Raw genomic sequence first — 23795 nt, 5'->3', positions numbered from 1 at the left:
TGGCCTGGTCCAGCCACTGAGGATCTTACGAGCTGGATCACCCTCTGGGAAACTAGCCACATGGTCGTAATGCCGTAACTGACGTTCCCTCACAAGGCAGGTAATGTGCCTCATTCGGGACTCCATGAGCAACCGCTCATTTGACACAAAGTCAAACCAACGGTACCCAAGGATTTTTCGGAGAGACACAGTACCAAAGGAGTCCAGTCTTCGTCTCAGGTCACTGGATAGCGTCCATGTCTCACAGCTATATGGTACGATAGGAAGCAACAGGACTGTAAAGACTTGGACCTTCGTCCTTTTGCATAGATAGACCATGGAGCACCCTCTGAAAATTAGGTCAACTTTCTTGAACTTTTAAAACTACTAAAAAATTCTAACACCATTTATTACAAAGGATAGTATATTTCAGCTATATCGTGAAATGGTAAAACATTCAAAATCACATTTAGCAAATTTAAAGGTATTGAGTTGTAATCAGTCATTGTTGACTCTAAAGTTAACATCACAAAAATAAATACATTTTTCTCTTTAAGCTATGTTGGCAAGAGTGTGAAACAAAGTGAGTATTTCATTTTGTGAGCTTATACTGGACTTAGGACCATGTCAGGCCGCACACCCCCCAAAAAAAAATGTGTAAAGGAAAGTTGTAGCCAATTGTTGTGCTCATAATTTATTCTTCTCAATAGTGCATCATCATGCACTGCAGTAAAGTTACCTTTTGTCCTCCTGGAAACCAAGTTTGCTGTTTAACATCTTGGTTGCTCAGATACAAGATTCTGACAGAAGAACAGAGAAAAAGCATTAACAAGATTAATCCATTAAATTTGTTCTAGATTTATCTGATTTTTTGCCTAAGCAGCGAACAGACAAATCACAACTTCAGCAGACTTAAATTAAGACATCCCTCAGTCTTCAATGAATGAGTTGCAACCTGTCATTACTTATTATTGAGAAAGCAGTAACTAAGAGGATTTACTTCGACCGTGTCATTGAGACATTTGTGAGGATTAAGAAAAGAAAAACACACTTTAGTAGCAGTCTTCTATTACTTGGAAAAAAGATGCATCAGGAAGTAGGCCTACATTTTCTCAATTAATTAATTAACTGAAATATATATTTTTCTACCAAAAAAAAAACTATTGCTAAAGTTATATACATAAATTGTAAATGATGTAGTTCTCATGCATTCACAGGTTTCATGGGGGTGTGCACTCAATACAAAAGCAAGCAAAAAAATAAATAAATAAAACAAACATGATAGATAAAGTCAAGCTATACTGTGGAGTTTAATTGATCAACTTACTAGATTACAGCTTGAAAACACTTCACCTTAAACTCACATTTGCTACTACTTTAAATATAATTTAGTAAAATTCTTGGATAATGTCACAGGCCATTTGTAGGAGTGATAGCACAGAAGAGATTACTCATTGGAAGACTCATCTGCAGTGAGATTTGGGATACAAATAGCAATTAAGAAGACTTCATCTGGGGAGACTTTATGTAGGAAGAAAAAAAAAGGAAAAGAGTGAAGTTTAATTCAAGAGAAGAAACTTAAAGGTCAATTAGGGCTTGCATTGCAGCAATTTATTTAGCTGACATTTTTTTTCCATGTTACATAAAATCACACAAGAAGAATATAATTTTTTCGATGTTGGAGTAGTAGCATGTATAGAAACTTATTCAGAGTTAGAGAATGAGCAAGTTTTGTAATTTAAAATTCCATGCTTTAGTCTTGATGTCATAATTACCCACTACAGTTAACACTACTGTACACACTAGATAAAAGCAAGCAGACTACACCAACCAATGCTGTAAACCAGATTAAGCTGACTTTTTGCCACAGTCTTGTACATCTACACCACTTGTTTTTACTTCAGCATGTATCAAGAGATTGAGGGAAAAAGTTGGTAAAGAAATGAGAATCACTCCAAATCTTAACTCTCTGAACTTGTCAATTAAGCATCCTTCAACTTTACATCATGTTCACAGTGTGGCTAACTATAATGTAACTATCACTTTTAAACAAGTGCATTAGTAATGTATTCAGCTTGTGGGCCATGAGACTAACAATCTTGGCATTTGTATGGCTTTTGCATTGCTCTCATTAAACATACTACATTTCGAACAAAAAATAAAATATACATTCATGGACCTTCACTGTAGCTGAAGCACTTAAAAAGCAATATTAGATTATGTCTCATTTGCAGGACTTCCTTTGTTCTGGACCTCAGCGAAGAAGAGGGGATTTTCTCTTCAGGATGTGGTGATGCTCTTATGCCAGAAGCCTGCTGAGCTCTCTTCTCTTGCCAGCAGGAAGGCATCTCTTCTACCTGGCTACGATGCTGATATTGTTATTTGGGACCCAGACAAAGAGTTTGAAGTAAGGCTTAATGATGCAGTCTAAACTTTACTTTGTTTTTTGTCACTACTAATTTCCCTTTATCTTCTAGCTTTATTGTTATTCTGTATGTTAGTACTTGTCCTATATAAACTTTGCTGAAAGCTTGTTTTAGGACTGATTATATGACAAGTGAAGGAGAAGAAAACGTTTATTTATTTAGTGAGCTAACTCAAAATGTTTTGTTGGATACCTAACTTCACACATAACGCTCCACTGAAGCTCTCACATGAGAGGTAGAATTGGAGCCTATCCTCAGATTATCAAGAGAATAGTACAAATCAAGCCAATTAGAAATGCCAGTCTGTTATAAGACACAGAAACATTTGTTCCAGGGCTACTTTACATTTAACAGCGTTTTGTGGTTGAAAACTAGAGAGCCCACAGAAATCCCATTAAAAGCTGAGAAACAAACAAGCATCCTGGATCTATGTAGCAGCAGGGCTTAACACTGGGCCATACAGTAAACTTGTTTTGGCATTGTGAGATTTTTTAACTCTTTTGAGACCCTCCCCAATGGTGCTGCACACCAAAATGCAACTGATGCATCTATCAAGGGGTGCTTGTCTGTTGCTGAGGCAACCAAAGGTTCACAGCACCACCAAGGCAACTACAAGTTCACAGCCTCCTCGTGTAACATGTCTCTCCCCCGATGGATGATGCAGACAACATGGTAGCTCCCATTTCAATAAATACTCTGTTCCCATTTTGATCGGAATAAAGTTGATTTTCTTGAAGCTTTTGGACTTAGCATCTTCTCTTGAGTGCAGGAGAGTGACTCCTGTGGATCCTCAGCTGGCACACAATGCTCTGTTTCCATTAGAGCCAGAGGAGGTTCCGGCGGTACCCTTGCTGGTCCCAGAAATGTACTGATGAAGATGGCTCCCTCAGACAACCCAGTGTTTCCTATTCTGCTTTGAACATACTTGCAATGCTGATGTGCTGTAACAAGAGATGATGGGCAGCTATTTTGGCCCCCTGTTTGATTGGGGAGGCCCTGCACATCCTGCAGAACCTTCCTCCTAAAAGACTTGATGATTATGACTTCCAGAAGCAACAGATCCACCTCCATATTGCTCTTAGCCCCTTGGCCAAGGGACCTCAGTTTAGGATGTGACAGATTGCTCCAGATCGCCCCATTTATGGACAGGTTCAGGACTTAGTGGATCTGATCCAAAATTGGTTTCATAGAGACACCTTTGAGCACATTGTGGAAAAGCTTGCTATGAGACCTTCGATTAAATGCTTTGAAACAAGGTCCACGCACCCAAGCTACATAGAAACAGAGGGGCTACCCTCTGTCCAAACAAAGCAACCATGGGTTGCAGCCTCTGCCTCCACCTCACCCTTGCCTTTTCTCAGAGTGATGTCTGCCTGCATTAATTTCTCTCTTGGATTTGGGTGGAAATTACACAAAAGAAGGGGTCTTAATTTGCTCCTTTTACCGTGGGGCTAGTTGAGAGGATTAGCAGTACATATGAAATACAGAAAAGCTGATAAAAGGAAGAAGTAAAGGCCATGGTTATGCTAGAATGAGAATGAAAGAGAAGAAAGACATAAAATAAAAAAGCAATGCTTAGGTGTGGTACTTGACAAGTGAGCATATGACTAAAGAATTCCATTAGAGTCACAGTGCAGCCATTTGTGAAGGTGAAGTAGCTTTATAGTATTAATCATCTTCGTTCTCCAATTAGAAATTTTTGTCTTGATTAATTATTTTAAACAAACACACCAGTTTTGTTACATACACCATGGACTACCTGGTATTAGTTTGGACAAATGTTCTGCATTTAACAGCTATTGAAAAATATTTGCATTAAGTTTGACTAACTTTCTTTTTTAACTCATTTCAGATAACTGAAGAATGTGTTCATCATAAGAACAAGGTAATGTACATCTGTATTAACTTCAATTATATGCAAAATATGTTTTGCAATAACCAAAAAATAGTCAAATAAATGCTGCAAACTTAAAAATAATGAAACAAATGTTAATGCATATACTTTCTTCAAGTAAGTGTTGAAACTATTGACAGAACAAGTTAATAGGGAAGGTAATATAGTCATTCTTTTGTAAAAACATCTTTAAATAAGATCAGTCTCAAAATTAATTGAACCATCTTAATCCCCTGTGAAACTTAACTGGGTTATGGGGGTTGAATAATGGTGGATAATTACATTATAGTAAAATAATCACATTACATCAAATTACTGTTGTATGTGTATGTAAATACTGTGTAAATGTACACAACCTGCCTGAAGAAGGAACCTCAATTGCCTTGAAATCTTGAACATTGTAATTGGTTCAGTTAGCCAATAAAAGGTGTCATTTTGTTTGACTTCTCATTGCACACATTCCATTTTAAATTGTATGCCTATACCGGGTCAGCATTTTCACTTTGGGATGGGGAAAAAAAAAATCTTATACAGTACATACTTATGCAGCCAACGGAAGAATGTGTTGGTGTTCCATACAGATAGAGACTAGGCTGATATTCATACCTGTTCACCTAGAAGTGTCAAGTAGCAGTGTTATGCACTGTGCCAGAGTGTAGTCCCATTGCAAAATGTTTTGATTTTTTTTTCCTTTTTTGCTTTTCATCTTGTCCTAAAAAAAAATAAACTTTTCAACAAGGCCTACACACTAACATCCCAAGCTCTTTATTACATGCATAAAGTGCTTTGTGTTTGTGTTACAAAGTGTTCCTAGTTCATTATTTTTTAAACATTTGCTATGTCTGTCTGTCTAAGTAATCAAATGCATTTTTTTTTTTTAAAGCTCACCCCATATCTCGGCTGTAAACTACATGGAGAAGTGATAGCAACCATCGTGGCAGGAAAAATGACATATATCAAAGGACAGTTTGCACGTGAACCACCTGGACAGCTTCTCTTTGTGAAATGATTGAAATTTTTATTTGGTAACATAGTAAACATCATCTAATGCAAGATTAGTTAAAATAGTTATTTTTTGATGAAATAGCCATTTAGTCAAATATTAGGAAGTCATGTTAATTCTTCACTTGGTTGTTAATATATTCACTCAAGCACATTTTAAACATGCCTCTGAAAGAACATGCCCCCAGATTGTTGGTAGAATTATAATCAATTTGATTTGTCTTTCTGTACTTTTAGCCATTTTTAATGTACTTCCTATGTATGTTCCTTACAGATTAAAATGTACTTTTAAAATAGCCGTGAATGGCACCAAGTCAGTATCTCACTAACTACTATTTCTAGCCAGTGTTGCCCAGGTGTGCCAGTCCATTTCCTGTGTATGTAAGGGCTGTTATAAATTTTAGTGCTGTAACTTACTGACTGCACAAATATTAAAAAAAAAAAATGATAAAGAAAATGCATATATGTTACTTTCAAAGTCATTCAAGGTCTAATAATATTTCAATTGTAAGGTGCTGGATTGAAAATGATTAAGCTTATTTAAAAACAAAGTGGTGTTTGTTTCCGTTTACTAAAACCTATTAATTAAATCCAGGGCTATTTGAAAATGAGCTCAATCTGGAACAAACCTGGAAAAGGTTTCAGCCCATCACAGGACATGCTTATTTACACACCTAAACTGTACCAGTTCATTTCAAATTTCACCAGTCAGCTTAACCTGCATATCTTTGGGATGTTGGGGAAGCAATTTGGGGAAAAATACTTGCAGGCATGGAGGGCAGTCTTGTAAAGTTGTAAGACAGCAACACAAAGCACCACTCTACCTTATTATTTTAAATGTTTAGATTTTTTAGTTATAAAGAGCATTTTTAAATTGATCATATGTGGGTGTGTATGGTTGTGCCTTCTAATGCACCAGGAACCTCTTATAGCCTTATTGCTTCTTGTGACCATTCTTACAAGATAGATTTGCTTTAAATAACCCTGACCACTTAACCATAGATAAATACATTAATATACTGGATAGTTTTTTATTATAATATTCTTCATAGCAGATAAGGTTATAAAGATTAATATATATTAAAAATAAGGCACACCAATCATCATATTGCAAGTATATAAAAGCAAAAATCCACAATGGTAAATATGGAAATCATGTCAGAAAATTGTGTGCCCCTTCCCCCCAGGGATCTAACCTGAGACACTGCACCATACAATGCTCTGTCCAGTAACTTCCAGCTCCTCATACCACTTAATTACAGTAAAAAGAGCAGACAGGAGTTAAACATTTATTTATTACAGAGAATAAGCCCTCAAATAATAATCAGAGATGAAATGTGCTGGCAAAATAATAATGCTACAACCTTGGTACTAACCATGGCCTTTAAATGGAATAGGGCCTGGCCTCCTCCATATCCATTGGTTGAAAGAGCTAGACAGAATATGGTTTTACAAGGCTCTTCATATTGTGGCTCTGCAGCTCCTCACACACACACACAACTCACCAGTGAAATAGCTCAAACGCAGTCTCAGACAGACAAAGTTAATCTGGCTCTGGTGCTCTTTCTCACAATGAAAACTCTGGTCAACTCTTCCCCTAACAAAAGAACTTGTTAAGGAGTGAAAGTCCCCAAGTAATGACGGACCCACAAAGCCACCATGTATTTTTTTTTTTTTTAAGTTGGACACTAATTACAAAATACACATTATTAACCTACATGGTAGGTGATATTGTCTAGTAGCTTTGCCATTATAAGAGTGTAAGGTGTCCTTATCCAATCCCTTTAAACTCTATATTTTGTAGATCTTAACAAAATGTCTTGAATCTGTATACTCTTACCACTCTTGTCAGGTACTGTAGTTCAGCACTTTCTCATTTTGCCTGGGGATGCAGATGTAAAAGGAAGGGGAGAGTTACATTTTTAAAAACATATTATAGTTGATATGCACAAAATAATACAAAAAATACAAATGTGAGTATTGGTTTAAAATAATACAACCTGATAGTACTAGATGTATAGTTTCAAGTGACACAGAAAAACAGGAACTTTTGAAAAAACCAATAAAAATAGAAGAAATCCAACAAAAAAAATGTATTGACAGCAATTGAACCACTACACCTTGTCTTTTAAGAGACAGTAATCCAAATTATCAATGTCTGAAAATTACGTCCTGTAGATGGCGTCCTCCTGTACATATGCATTCTTCCAATCTGCTGTTGAGGTTCCCCATTGATCACTGCAACATCTCAGCTGGGATACCACAAATTTCATCTTGAATTCTTTGTTTCAATTCATTCAGTGTCCTTGGCTGAGTCGTGTAGACCCGACTCTTAAGGTAGCCCCACAAGAAATGGACAAATCCGGTGATCTTGAGGGCCAGGGAATGTCACCGTATCTTGAGATGACACGGTTACCGAACAATTTTCGCACAATTGCCTTGCAATTGATTACTAAATTACTAAATGGCGAGATTGTTTACAGCTCAAGGTCCCTGTTCCGCAGTGCTGCCAACTGTACATGGCTGCCACTACGCATTTCAAAAGTTCCCGTTTTTGTGTGTCACCCTGTATTTGTAGTTACACTGTTCTTATTCTTAGCTAGTCCATCACCTGCACTGGACCAAGCAACCTGTTTGTCTCAATAAAACCATTTCAGGTGACTACCTGTTGAAGCTCATCGAGAGAATTCCAAGAGTGTGCAAAGCAGTAATCAGAGCAAAGGGTGGCTATTTTGAAGAAACTAGAATATAAAACATGTTTTCAGTTATTTCACCTTTTTTTATTAAGTGCATAACTCCACATATGTTCATTCATAGTTTTGATGCCTTCAGTGAGAATCTACCAATGTAAAGGTCATGAAAATAAAGAAAACACATTGAATGAGGAGGTGTGTCCAAACTTTTGGCCTGTACTGTAGCAAAGTACCCCTGTAAAACCAGTTACAAGTAGAAAGCCTTCTGTTTCTCCCCATTCCAGTTGCTGGTCTATTCATGCTTACTGGCTTTTGCTTGTAACTTCATGCTTTGGAATTTCAGCCAGGCCTCCAAGGAATAGCTTCTCTTAATCTGACACATCACAAATGTCCCCAAGCAATGACTGACCCACAAAGCTTTACTGCATTTAAAAAAAATAAGACATTGTTAGACAGACATTAATAAAAAAAAATATTAATTAACATATGCTAGTTGTAAAGCTACAGCTCTGCTCAGTGAGCTTTTATTTGAAGATGACGGGCCATTTCTCTAGAAACCTTCCTCTATCTGAAACAAGGAAAACAATTATTAACATATTGTGGATTTCCAGGTATTTTTTAAATGTGCTCCACAGTCACTTAATGAACAACATGCATCACTCAACAGGCCTGCAAAATTAAGGAACCAGGTTAAGACAGCAAGTACGTCAGCCAACTTTGCAGGTCATGGATCACTTTCAGTATTTATTTATTTTTTTTTTTAAGCACAGTTTGAAGTGTATTTCATGAAAGAAACGGCTTCTTGACATTGCTCAGTTGTCAGTGGCCGTTCACTGGACACCGTCGGTTTCTCAGATGTAGGTCTACCCTCTTAAACCACATAATTTAAATTAATTACTAAACTAAACTAATGTTGTACCAGCAACAATGCATGTAGACATCAATCCTGTATAATTCAATTTAAGAGATTTCAGGTATGTGTTATCCCTTTCTCCTGTAGCTTTCCTCTGAACAGTCTTCAATCTTCAGGCCAAGTAACCAGTCTCACTCTCAATGTCATAATAATGCCCCTATAAATTTATGAAAATATACAGATGATACTTTATTATAGGAAAATAAAATTTGAGATATGAACAATACAAATGTATGTTAATATCTAAAACACGCACACACAAACTAAACCTAAACACACACGGTCAGCCTGTTTCTTTCAGGTATTGGACACCAAAGTGTAGCCAACAAAAGTCAAATTAATTTGCTCTTCCTTCAGCTGTTTTGCCATGATACTGATGCATCGGTACTCAAAACTAGAATGGCATAACAACACTTACATTGCAATGCTTACTGTATAGACAAGCAATCTCCAGGTATCCAAAAAATACATTTTGTGTATATACCATGACAGATTTACCCATGGGTCATTTTTGTGGCAGGTATATTTATCACTAATCTTGTGCAATCATGTAAACTTTTGGTTCTGTCATGTTCTCTCTTGATTAAATCCTCATTGAGTAAGCCATTCTAAGCAACTTACTGCACATGAGCAGCTTCATCTTATCTCTGCATTTTGTACGTTACAGAATCAATTAAAGTCATAGTATCATCATCACGTGAAATCTCAACTCTCTCCAGAGCTCAGAATACTTTCACCACCGAAATTTACATCTAAATGGGTTGCACTGGAACACAATGGTCTTTTTTTTTTTTTTTGCCTTTTTCATAATAGACCAAGCAATGTCCTTCTTGTCATGATTTATATTTACAGGCAGGCCACACTGATAACTAATATATTTATAGTTGAAATGAAAGGAGGGAATAAGTATTAGCCTGAGGCACTGACCAGGGAGGACTTTTATTCATTGTGAAAACAGTGTTAAAAGTAACTTAGTGGTAGCTTATAAACCATATGTTGAAATGCACTCCACTTTCATTATTCAGACAGACTCTAACACCAAGTTGGTGTTTGTAGGAAATCAACAAACATCTGAATCTATCTTAGTTCCTGAATTGTCATATACCTTAACATTCAAAGTGGGGAGAAAGAACGTCTTAATCACTGGCGGTTTGTAATGTGGGGCACTTGGGCGTCACACCCCACACCCAAATATTTTAAAATCTCTACTTAAATTAATTAGGTAATGAACATTGTGTGTTTATTTGTACAATGTACCCGGTTGTCAGTGCATGTCAACATTCATTAAAAACTGTTTTTGACTTGTATTACCATATATACTCACGTTTAAGTTCTCCCGTGGATAAGCTGGCGCTTGATTTTACCAAATAATTTCTGGTATTTGATAATGTCGGTCGTGTATAAGTTGAATGTGGAAAACTCATGTTATTGGTCCAAGAGATTATGATATGCTAACGCCCACCTGAGAGAGTAACCATGGAGCACACTGCCTTTTATTTCTATGTATTGTGCCTATATGACCACACGGTAATACCCAAAGTATTCTGAAGCTTAGTTTGCACTTTTTGTGTTTTTGGAATCTCACACCCTCAGACACCTTTATCATAAGAGCATCCCTTATCTATGATGGAATGTTTGACCAGAAGAAAATATGAAGCAGATTTTAAATTAAAAGCCGTTGAATTGGCGAAAGAAATTAGTAACTGTGCTGCTGCAACAAAATTTAGATATGTCTGAGAAACTGGTGCAAAATTGGAGAAGGCAAAAAGATTTATAAAAAACAAAAAAAGCAATTTTGAATGGGCATATAAATCGGGGTCTAATTTTATGATCAATTTTTCGTGTTTCAAGACCTGACTTATACACAATTATATATGGAAGTTTAATTTCTCTGTGAATTAAAAAATAATAATTCTGTGTGAATACTTATATTTCTGGAGAGAAGGACGCCGGACAAATGTGAGTCTATGTAAGTTCTCGATCTTTTGGCAAGCAGGTGACCAGAGGTTGCCCTTTAATTAGTTGCTTTCAGATTTTTCCAGGGACACAGCTCTCTGCGTTCCAGAAAGTGCCACATTAATTGGCAGCCAATTTGTATTGTTTTAGGTTTATTTGATCTAAGGGGATTGGACATTTGTCACTGCACTATGTTATGTTGACGTCAATGGTTCACATTTCACACCTGCCTTTAATGTTATGCAACTTCAAATGAGTGAGACTTTGATGGCATCATCCAGCAGAACTTCAGATATTAAAGAAAATTTGGTTATTTTTTAATGAAACACCCTTTCATAAATTGTTCACTTGAAGAAAAAATAAGATAAAGGAGCTTAGATCAGACTGACCTGGTTTAAAAAGTCTTACACAGTTTGTTTTCAGCTCTTGTTATGACAAACGGAATTGGCTAACTGGGCGGGTTGCAAGTAATACCCTTTTTTGCTTTCCCTGTTTGCTGTTTGAAAGTGTTGGTACCAAAGCATTGTGGACAATGAAGGGTGGTGCAAGATCTAAAACGTCTTTCTGAAAAATGCAAGCAGCATGAAAGTAGCCGCAGTCATCTACACAATAGCACGAGGCTAATTTTTTTGGCAGGCTTAGTATTGCTGAACAGCTACATGAAGACTAGAGGATTAGCATTAGAAGGCACAATGAAGAGATCACCAAAAATCGACACATCCGGTCCATAATAATAGATGAGATAGATGTGTGTGTGAGGTTAGTAGAACAGTGGTGTACATTGGGAATGATTTTGGTTACAAAAAGTGTGTTATTACAGAAGAGGTTGGGAAAGACTGTTCTAAACAATAGTATGCAGCTGTTTTTTTGGCAGACTTAGTGAATTGACTCAATTTATTCAGAAAGCAAATGAGAAATTTTCAGGCCTGAAGGAAATATGTGGATTTTGGCAAAATGTGGAACTGGGCAAGTTGGCTGAGGATTTGACAATTTAGAGATGGGTGTAGTATAAAATCTGGGTGACAGGTGCACCTCTTCTCCATATCTAGAGGGCTAGTTATGGGAGGAATAAGGGGACTGTGGATGTCACAAACTGAAGTTTTGGAGTACAGAAGAAATGGGAAAGCTAGCATCAGACTGGGCAGCATGGTGGAAAGGGTATAATACATTTCAGCCTGGATTTGCCCTGTGGGTCTGGTACTGGACAGGACAAGATGTCCATTAAGACTATGATGAGGAAATGACCAGATAGAGACAGACAGACAGATAGGTAGGTAGATAAATAGATACAAAATGCACCACAGTGTGGTGTAGTGGTTAAGGCGGTGGAATTTTCAAACCCTGAGGTTGTGGGTTCAAACCCCACTACTGACACTGTGTGACCAAGAGCAAATCACTTGACCTGCCTGTGCTCCAATTGGAAAACCAAAAGAAATGTAACCAATTGCATGCTAAATGTTGTAAGTCACCTTGGATAAAGGTGTCACCCAAATAAGTAAAGGTTCATCTACATAAGTAAAATGTTAATGCGTAAGTGTTGCTTCGGTGTACCCCACCAAAACTGCAACCCCGCCCCAATTTTTTTTAACTAACTGCAACTGGTCATAATTACTACAACACACAAATGAAACAGATCGCATTGTCCTCTTTATATCGGAATCTGAGAACCACACAATTCTTTTAGCGTCTCTGCAATCACGATTAATTAAACGGACATACTGTATATTGTTGTGACAGTGCAACACAGAACATGAAATACTGATCACCTTTTATGTAACTGTGCCAATTGGGCAACCAGATTGTCACGGCTCCAAACCATTACTCTAATAAGAAAGAAAGAAAGAAAGAAAGAAAATCCCCGAAGGCTTGTATTGGGGAGCGAGGTCTTGGTGGTCCTCCCCCACGGCGTATCGTACACCTTACTAAAAACGCACCTGAAATCGAAGTCCAAGGTGACCCTTCACGTTTCTCGCACCTGAAAACAGGCATTTATTCAATTCCGGGAACAAAACGGGACGTCTGGGCAGCCTAAACGACAGTGTCATGGTGAAACAGGCGGCACGTCTGGTCACTTTATGTGCTACAGCAAACGCCAGAAATATAAAACGAATTAAATACAAAATTATTTTTGAGCTACATTTAAGAAGTTAAATTACATTTATTCAAATTATATACTACCTATTGAAGCAGTATACTGTGAAAACTGCCAAAGACATCAGCTTCGTGTAGACAGTCACCGAAACTTCCATAAAACTTGATATACTTGTGATCATCTTGAAACTTCCCTTTGATAAGCATTCTGGATAAAAATGTGAAATCAATTGACGTTAGCGCGCATGTTGCCATCTTCGGTCTCCGCAAACACTCCTTTTAAGTCAGGTATTTTAAAGACCATCTGTGTGTAACATTACACGCCTGACTTCTTTGTGGCGTGCAAGTTAAAATATAAATGAAATTACATTCTGAAACGACTTAAATGTGTTTCTCCTGCTTTCATAAGTATTCACTGTTAACGGTAGATTCATTTGCGTTTATTCAGGACATCGTCCATTCAGTTAAACGGGGGATATCACAATTGTGTGAACGCTTTAGGTAAAAGTGGCAACTTTAGGTTGGTTTGCTGTTTTCGAATACGACTTTGCGCTCACTCGTTGGCAAAACAAACCTTTTTTTTTTTTAATTAGCGTTCCGCATTTCTGCAACTACTTCCAAAACTCACAATGTATATGGGGAAATAAAAAACCTAAACATTCAGACCCCAAGTTATCCTGTGGAATATCACATCCGATATTTTTCCCTACAAGCTAGCAAGCCTAAAATAATTAATGAGATTACATTGATTGAGTTAAGCACTTGTACCTTGTTAACAAGTAAATAATCCACCGTAAAAAGGTGCTGTTTTACGTAAAACTTACCTAACACTATCCAACGATGTGATGAAATAATTGTTACGAGCAGCATCGGAGAACTAGAGCCTGTACTCCTGAGTTGTGGGCGGAGCTTCATATTAAAATTGATGTACCACGAAATACTATTAGGACACAATGAAAATCAGCTCAGCTTTTCAATAATAATAGTGTAAAAATGACTAACATGATTGTTACAGTGACCGTTAGTTTTTTGTGTGATTTTTTGATTGTTGAAACTGCGCTTTTTTATGTGATCAACGCTGTTTCATTACTCAGATTTCACTGTGTATGCTTAGACCAATGCCTTGAATTTTTCTTTTCATATAACCCTGCACTCATCCTTGCAAAGCTCCACTTTCACAGGGCACTAATCTGGCCAATAAAATATAGAGAAGGCATGCATGATAACCACCTGCTTTAGTGGTTAATAATTGGACAGGTTGGGTAACTCTACAAACTTGGCATATGGGATTAATTAGTATCAGTAGTCTTGTTAGTCAATTGTTTAAAGATTTAGCTCTTGTGCCCCTCCTGCCCTGTAGCTTGAGGGAATGACTCTGTCCTAACTTGTATTTGGATTTTTTTTTTTGTGTGTGTCACTTAAAAGATTATCTTCTTCTGGGTGGAGGTTAATGGACTAGAGGTCAGAGAACTTCCATCTTCAAAGAATCTCTGAAAAAGAGATATTTCAACAATCTCTGTTTGAGTCTGGAGGTCAGTTCTGTTTGTGAAGAATCACCCTTACGATGCAGCGGACTCTGATGTGTAGAGCTGCACTTGTGGCTCAGCAGGTTTATGCGGAGAGCTCCGTGCCGGTCCAGACATTAGCGGCCTTTAGACAAAAAGGCAATCGCACAATGTCCTCTTTGTCTGTTCCTGCACCAAGCTGCCTCCTTCAGCCCCTGAAGGTCCCTGACCGCCTTTTACTGGGACCAGGACCTTCCAATGTGCCTCCACGGATCCTGTCAGCTGGTGGTAGAGCCATTATTGGACACATGCACAAGGAAATGTTTGAGGTAAGATTGCTTCATCCTGTCTGCTAGTGTAAATCTGGTGATGGGTTATTTAGAAATAATTTCAGCAATATGTCTCTTCTTTCAATTCTTCATTTACAGTTCACAATTTGTGTATATGTTGAGCAGAATATTGAACCAAACGTTGATATATATTCATTTGCAATATTGGAGTAATGCAAAATACAATAACAAAGGTTTATATAGGGTCACACATAGATGGAATCTCTCTTTATTTTTCACCTATCTAATCTATCTCCTTTGTGGAAGGTTGCTGCCTTGAGAAGCTGCAGTATTAAACTGCACTACTGTATATATTGGTGTGGAAAATTAATGATTGGTTTACATACTAATATATATACACACACACACACACACACACACTAATGTCTATATTTTGGGGTGGTAGAGTTTAGAACAGAACACACATTCCAGGAGCTATGACTGACCAATTCCAATTACTTCACCATGAGTTAGTATGGGAGTTGTGTCTAAGCTTTTTTTTCTGTCATGTTTTCCATTTCTACTTTACTGTATAGCCTTTTGCCCATTGTACTATATTCACTTTGTAATGAAAACATCCTGAAGCACTGGTTCAACTACATGAAAACTGGGACAGGAGAGTATAACATAAGCCAATGATTAGGTGTGTTTGTCTGATACACTTACTATTACCACTAGAGGATGGCACTCTAGTAGTGTGAGAAAGCGTTTGGATTGTGATGATTCAGAAGGCCTGTGCTTGTTGCTAATAGCATATTCAAAATGCCTTGATGATACATTTGCCAGTCATACACATACAACTGGATTCTTTTTTTAGCATGACATTTCAAAAATTACATTCCTTTGGTTTGCAGTTTTTTTTGTATGAAACGTAACTGTCTTAAGTATGCTTATTCCAATAAGCTCTAGAAGATATTTCCAGCAATGTATTAATAACAGAAAACCTCTTCATCTGACAACAATACTGGGTTAAATTGCTAGTTGTGAGGTGAATAAGATGTTCTTGCTATTCTCAGTTCTAGGAAATATGGAACAAGGTTAGAAATAGCAATGCTGTCATAGAAAACTTGACAAAGGAGAGCAAATTATTACCAATGCAAAAGTAATTTTTTTGCATTGAACAGAAAAAAAAATTATTTAATATAAGTGGGCAAACCCTCCATTGATCCAGCCATTTAAGATTTTGGGGGAATCTGTCTGTCTGTCTAGATTTAGTTGTGGTTGATGATAAATGATCTAAAGCAGGGATACACAAGTAAATGTCCAATCATTATAAGACAGTAGTTATAGATATTGGGACTCAAGGGAAAAACAATGTATTTAAATTCTAATAATCCTCTTTTAGATAACTAATTATCATAACTCTCTTTTAGAAAATAGAGTCCTTCAGAATCAGAAATTACCTCAGAGCTCTAAAAAAATGTTTTGCATAGCAGGATTTCTACTCATGAAGATTTACTGCTGTAATTTGAATTAAGTACCCCTCCAACCCATCATTTCCTCAACCTATGTTGATCTTTAAAATTTACATTTTATGTTCTGTAAGAAGGCTACAGTAATTCTGATTTCATTGAGTTAATATCTGCAAGCACTTTTCAATTCATGATTGAGACTCTTGGAATTCCACTTACTATAAACGGTCACAGTTATCCACTTTTTGTTTTTTAAACATTATACTGTATATCAATGGCTCCTGACAAGCTAGAGTAACAACATCATTATGAGAGGTGGTATGCTGTATTGACCAAGAACTTGCACAGACTATGGAACAAGAACTCACAAAATTATTACCCAATTCCTGATGCTGTCACTGGTCTGGACTAGTGTTGAGCATTTTACTCTGCAATGGGGGGGCATTGGATAATATTCAAATGTGTTTGGATTACATTTTTGAAAAGCACACTATTTCGGAATCAGGTGTTAATGTGAAGCATCACTTTTGCTTACTGAGGTCACTAAAACTCTACAAAGACCAGGCACCTTTCCTGTGATCTTCCATGGTATGCATGCCTGTTGGCATTTTCAAACAGAACAATATCCTTAAGGCAATCATCTCTTTCTCTCTCTCTAACATATAATTATCTCCTTGTAGTCCGATGCAGCAGACTAATATCTAGAGCTACACTAGTAGCTTGGCACATTTAGGCAGAGAGCTTTGTAGTGGTGTAGACTTTAGCAGCCTTCAGACAAGAAGGTAATCACAGAATGTCTTCTATCTGTTAATTTACCTAGCGGCCGAATGTGTGTTTCACTCACTATTTATAACTTCCATGTGATGTACCTTTGCTATCAAATGAAATTCTTACCTACATAGTGTCTTCTTTGTATGCTTTCCATAGATCTCTGAAACTTTTTACTTACTGAGCATATTTATAGAATAAGTAATGAAAAACCATTAAGTGTGCCTTTCATAGTAATATGCAATATTAATAAATAAAGCATCATTTAAACACTTCATCCACATTTCAATTGAATACATTTTTGCTAAAATGTGTGTATTACTTTGCCCTTTTAAAATTTTGATAATCGGACAATAGTTTAAAATGGCAGAGCAGTCATCTGACAGGCTGGATTGTGTAGGAGTCTTCATATTTTTCCAGATATTTTTTTTTTTCTTCATACTCGCATGGATTTCCTCAGGGGCGCTGGTTATTACCCATCTTCTAAATTCGTACTGTCAGGTTGATCAACTTTAATAAAATGTCATACTGTACTGCCTGTATTTTCTCTGAGCTGCAGTGCTCTAGGGCAGACATTTGCCTTGAGTCTGTTATTTCGTACAGTTTATCAGAATTAGATAACAGGCTTATGAAAATGGATCAATGAATATTTAATTGCACTAATATTTCAACACATCACATAAAATTCTCAAATGATCTGCATTTAATTCAGGAAGGCTTGGGATTTAAGCCTATCCACAAAGCAATGAGTGCAAGGCAAAAACCAACCCTGAGATGGACGCTAATTTACTTACACCTACACAGTGCCAATCTGAAAGCAGTTATTAACCTAATATGCATAGCTATGGGATGTTGGAAAAAGCCCAAAGAGCACACATATGCACATATAAAGGAAGGATGTCATGGTAGGTGAGCACATGTAGTTGGAGAATGTGGAGTGGAATGAGTCTTCTTCTGGGTTAAATGCTTCAAAACTAGTGAAGAAGCAGATAGGTTTGTGTGATCACTTTAATTTTAGTTTGGCTAGATTCATTAAAAGGGTCACACATTTGAATATACATTGGTGGGGCAAAATATGTTGACCACCTGCCTAATATGCTATTTTTCCTACATGTACTGATCACTCAAGGACAGGCTCTATAAGTCTGTTTATAGTGTCCTGTGGTATCTGACACAAGGGCATTAGCAGCAGATCTTCTTACTATTGCAGGTTGTGAGATGGAGCCTCCATGGATTAAACTTATTCCATCACATCTTACAGATGCTAAATTGGAAAAAGATCTGGGAATTTGGAGGCGAGCCCAACAGTTTAAACTCTCTGTCATTTTCCTCAATGTATTTCTAAACAATTTGTGGAATGTGATAAGGGCCATTATCCTCCCAAAAGATGCCACTTCTACCAGGGGGTGCTGTTGCCTTCAAGGGGTATACCTGGTGTGCAACAATCTTTAGGTAGGTATTATGTGTCAAATTAGCATCCACATGAATACCTTAATCCATGGTAATATTATCCAAAACATCACAATCCCTCTGCTGGCTTATCGTCTTCCCTCAATTCATTTTCGTGCCATCCCTTCCCAGTTAAGTCAAGTTGAGGAGCATGAACTGGTAGAGTTGCCCGGTTGGCCACCCCCTTGGCAGACACGCAGTCCAGTCCTACCCTCCAGAAATGACTCTCTATCTGCCGACGCCAGGTGTTACACGGGCAACCCCTTGTCCTGGTCCAGCCACTTGGTCAAACCAACGGTACCCAAGGATTTTCTCGGAGAGACACAGCGCCAAAAGAGTCCAGTCTTCGTCTCAGGTCACTGGATAGCATCCATGTCTCACAACCATATAGTAATACAGGAAGCACCAGGACTCTAAATTGGACCTTCGTCCTTTTGCATAGATATCGGGAGTGCCACACACCCCTTTCCAGCAACTTCATGACCCCCCATGCTCTCCCAATCCATCAACTGACTTCACAGGAAGAGTCCCCAGAGACATGAATGTCACTGCCAAGGTAAGTAAACCTCTCAACAAGGTCAACACACTCTCCGCAAACAGACACACTGCTGATGGCTGTGCCCAAGAAGTCATTAAAGGCCTGGATCTTGGTTTTTATCCAGGACACTCGCAAGCCAACAACAACAACAATATTTATTTATATAGCACATTTTCATACAAATAATGTAGCTCAAAGTGCTTTACATGATGAAGATAAGAGAAAAAAAAGACAAAGTAAGATAAAATAAGACAACACTAATTAATATAGAATAAGAGTAAGGTCCGATGGCCATGGGGGACAGAAAAAACAAATAAAACTCCAGACGGCAGGAGAGAAAAAAATAAAATCTGTAAGGGTTCCAGACCATGAGACCGCCCAGCCCCCTCTGGGCATTCTACCTAACATTAATTAAAACAGTCCTCTTTGTATTTAGGGTTCTCATGGAAGGACTTGATGATGACGGTCATGAGGACTTCCGGCTTTTAATCCATCAATGTAGGAATATTATAGTGCTTTGATTAGGAGGTAGGTGGTGGCGCAGGTCGCCACCACAGAAAACCGTGAAAAGAAGCAGAAGAGAGAGTAGGGGTTAATATGGATTTTAGAGCCACCATGAATAGTTATGATAAAAAATTGAATATACAGAGTATCAGGATTAAATTAAAATGAAGTCATGAGAAGACCATGTTAAAGTAATGATTTTTTAGCAGTTTTTTTAAAGTGCTCCACTGTATTAGCCTGGCGAATTCCTATTGGCAAGCTATTCCAGATTTTAGGTGCATAACAGCAGAAGGCTGCCTCACCACTTCTTTTACGTTAACTCTTGGAATTCTAAGCAGACACTCATTTGAAGATCTAAGGTTGCGAATTGGAATATAAGGTGTCAGACTTTCTGATATATAAGATGGAGCGAGATTATTTAAGGCTTTGTAAACCATAAGCATAACCATTTTAAAGTCAATTCTGAATGACACAGGTAACCTATGTAGTGACATCAAAACTGGAGAAATGTGCTTGGATTTTCTTTTCCTAGTTAGGATTCTAGCAGCTGCATTCTGCACTAGTTGTAAACGATTTATGTCTTTTTTGGGTAGTCCTGAGAGGAGTGCGTTACAGTAATCTAGTCGACTGAAAACAAAAGTGTGAACTAATTTCTCAGCATCTTTCAACGATATAAGAGGTCTATGTTTCTTAAGTGGAAAAAATGCTGTCCTAGTGATCTGATTAATATGCGACTTAAAATTCAGGTTACAGTCAACAGTTACCCCTAAGTTCTTTACCTCCATTTTGACTTTTAATCCTTATGCATCAAGCCCAGACACATGGACTCCTCTCTGTCTCTCGAGCGCCCCGATCAGAGCCTCAATTGACTCCACGAAGATCACAGCATTGTCAGCAAAGTCAATCTTTCTTCACCAACAGATGCGCCACAGCCGCTGGACCCCACGACCTTGCCCAACACCCAGTCCATACAAGCATTGAACAGAGTAGGAGCAAGAACACACCCCTGACAAACCCCAGAATCAACTGGGAAAAACGCTGAGGTCCTGGCTCCACTCTGCACAGTACCAGTGTACAGGACAGTCATGATATCCAGCAACCTCAAGGGGATTCTGTGAACCCTCATGATGACCCACAGGGCAGCTCGATCAACTAAGTCGAACACTTTGCAAAAATTGACAAAGGCTTCAAAGAAACTCTGCCGATATTCGCATTTGCACTCTGAGATCCCTCAGTGCCAGGATGCGGTCGATGGTAGACTTCTTAGGTGTAAAACCAGGCTGTTCCGATCGCTGGTAGGTGAGCAAGTAATCACGGATCCTATTGAGGACGACTTTAGCAAGGACCTTACCCAGCACCAAGAGCAGTGTTATCCCCCTGTAGTTGCTTCAATCCAGGCAATCAACCTTCCCTTTCCAGACAGGGACGACAAGTCCCATTTTCCAGTCACTTGGGATTATGCCAGTCTCCTAAATGGAAGAAAAGATTGCTGCAATGCCAGGAGGACAGCCTTACCACCAGCCTAGAGAAGTTCACCACGGATGCCACAGATCCCTGCAGCCTTTCCCCCCCCACTCAGCTGGTTTATCACCTGTGCAATCTCAGTGAGATTGGGTGGTTCACAGCTTATTGGAGGATCAGCCTCAAGAACCATGGACCCAGAGATATCCAACGTCCTAGCCAGAGGATCAGCTTTGAACAACTGCTCAAAGTAGCCAGCCCAGCGGGTCAGAACTGCAGTGTCATCTGTAAGGACCGTTCTATCAGGTGCCCTGACTGCGACTCTCTGAGGAACAGATTCAGATTTGCGTAATGCTTTGATTTCTTCATCCCTTCCCCAGGTAAATAATGCACACATGCTCCACCATCCACATGATGCAATAGAAAATGATATTCATTGAACTAGGCAACCTTTTTACATTAATCCAATGTCAAGTTCTGATGCTCGCATGCCCATTGTAGACACTTTTGACAGTGGACAAGGTCACATATATGAAAGGATTCAGTGTATTTTGTATTTTGATACATTATTCCAATAGTGATAATTTAAGTTTATTGTGCTTTGTGCGACAGTAGTCTTTTGGTTGGTTCATACCAGATGAGATAGCCTTAGCTGACCTGTTGCATCCATGAGTCAGAAGTTCATTGTTTTTTCCCCTCCTCAGACCAACTTCAGAACTTACTCACCATGGCTGACCATTAGCACCTCGCAAGCCTTTCCGATTCAAAAACGCTCTAACCCAGTCATCTGCCCATTATAATTTGATCCTTATCAAAGTTATTCCTGCCCATATCTTCTGTATTCAACATATATACCTAGTATATGATGTGTATATGTATAGTGTGTGTGTGTTTATTAGTGGCACACTAGGGTATATTCCACATCGCTTCCTCTGAGTACAACTACACTATAACAAGCCTTCAGGCTGAAATAGGCACTTTTATTGTCCAAAATGCCTTTTTACAGGGCTCTTCATTTTCCCCAAGCACCACAAAGTAGTTATTCTTCACATTTTTTCTTCTCCACTCCTCTCCAGCTAAGCTTTGCTCATCTCTAATTTTAGGTGATGTGTAGCCTCTATAGAATGGGGAAGATTCCACTTGGCTGCTACTTCCCAGTGGCACCCAAGGAAACCAAGAGGACTGCATATTGAAACTTCAGCTCCCATGTAACCCTGTTGGTATCCAAATGCTGCTGCCTGGTGTGCTGGGAGAACACGTGGCAGAATGGGCAAGTTTGTAACTTGCTAACCTAAACCCTGTGGAAACACTTAAGCATGGTAAATTAAAAAAAAAAACAGAGTTGCACAATTTCTACCCAACTTCCCACTCTTGATACACAAAGACACACTGTTTCTGAATTTTCTTTGCATGTGAAGGAATGAACTAAGAATGGTGACTGTTTTTTTTCTGTGCCATGGTACCTCTTCCAAGTCCGCCAGACCTGTTTCTTCTATATTGACTTTCTATGTTTTGTCTTGCCCTTGAAAATGCACGTGTATATGCTCTTTGTAATGTATTACTTTTTCAAGCGATGTGTTTGTGCTACTACAGAAGAAGTCACTTGTAACCGAATAAGAAAATAGTTCTTTTGAATGGAAGCTTGAGATTTTCAGCAGCATTTAACAAAATATGTACAATTTACTTAATTACTGCAATTACAGTCATAATAATTTACTCTACTTTCAACAAAAAAGATAACAGTGGTATGTCTTTCATTTCCTAGGAACGTCTGATTACTGGGGAGTTTTCCGAACAAAGATTTTTAGTGAAGCAGTATTTAGTTGTATGAAATTAAATCAAATGTGAAAAACTGGCTGTGGAAAAATTTGGGTATCTTTTGTACTTTTCCTGATACAAATGCATGTAACTTCTCAGTACTGATTACTTGCAACACCAAATTGGTTGGACTAGCTCGCTAAACCTTGAACTTCATAGACAGGTGTGTCCAATCATGAAAAAAGGTATTTAAGGTGGTCAATTGCAAGTTGTGCTTCCCTTTGACTCTACCCTGAAGAGTGACTGCATGGGATCCTCAAAGCAACTCTCAAAAGATCTGAAAACAAAGATTGTTCAGTATCATGGTTTAGGGGAAGGCTACAAAAAGCTATCTCAGAGGTTTAAACTGTCAGTTCCAACTGTAAGTTATGCAATGTGGACCACAGGCACAATTGCTGTTAAACCCAGGTCTGGCAGGCAAAGAAAAATGCAGGAGCAGCATATGCGCAGGATTGTAAGAATGGTTACAGACAACCCATAGATCACCTCCAAAGACCTGCAAGAATATCTTACTGTAGATGGTGTATCTGTACATCTTTGTGCAAATTGCACTGAATTTTAGAACGAACATCTGTATGGCAGGGCGATGAGAAAGAAGCCCTTTCTATATTCACGCCACAAACAGAGTCGCTTGTTGTATGCAAATGCTCATTTAGACAAGCCAGATTCATTTTGGAGCAAAGTGCTTTGGACTGATGAGACAAAAATTGAGTTATTTGGTCATAACAAAAAGCGCTTTGCATAGCGGAAGAAGAACCCCGCATTCCAAGAAAAACACCTGGTACCTAGTGTCAAATTTGGTGGAGGTTCCATCATGTTGTGGGGCTGTGTGGCTAGTTCAGGGACTGGGGCCATTGTTAAAGTCGAGGGTTGGATGAATTCAACCAATATCAACAAATTCTTCAGGATAATGTTCAAGCATCAGTCACAAAGTTGAAGTTACGATTCACACACATAGGGGTTGGATATTTCAACAAGACAATGACCCAAAAGACAGTTCGAAATCTACAAAGGCATTCATGCAGAGGGAGAAGTACAATGTTCTGGAATGGCCGTT

At 38.3% G+C, this 23795-nt stretch overlaps 2 protein-coding genes across 2 annotated transcripts in view; both read left to right on the top strand.

Annotated features, from left to right (window-relative positions):
• The window catches only part of zgc:103559, a 78430-nt gene extending 72615 nt beyond the window's left edge, over positions 1-5815 (top strand). Inside the window, exons 9-11 of the mRNA XM_039762399.1 lie at positions 2214-2386; positions 4258-4290; positions 5183-5815. Coding sequence (XP_039618333.1) covers positions 2214-2386; positions 4258-4290; positions 5183-5308 — 332 coding nt within the window. The 3' untranslated portion in view covers positions 5309-5815. The remainder of the gene's footprint in view (positions 1-2213; positions 2387-4257; positions 4291-5182) is intronic.
• Positions 5816-14282: 8467 nt separating this feature from the next.
• Positions 14283-23795, top strand: part of LOC120534846 (serine--pyruvate aminotransferase-like) — a 51448-nt gene continuing 41935 nt past the window's right edge. The window contains exon 1 of the mRNA XM_039762362.1: positions 14283-14788. Within this exon, the coding sequence (XP_039618296.1) occupies positions 14519-14788 (270 nt within the window). The 5' untranslated portion in view covers positions 14283-14518. The remainder of the gene's footprint in view (positions 14789-23795) is intronic.

This window comes from Polypterus senegalus, chromosome 1 (genome assembly GCF_016835505.1).
Source record: "Polypterus senegalus isolate Bchr_013 chromosome 1, ASM1683550v1, whole genome shotgun sequence".
Classification (NCBI taxonomy): Eukaryota; Metazoa; Chordata; class Cladistia; order Polypteriformes; family Polypteridae; genus Polypterus; species Polypterus senegalus.
Note: the sequence above shows the minus strand (reverse complement) of the source record. Positions and strands in the feature narration are given on the sequence as shown.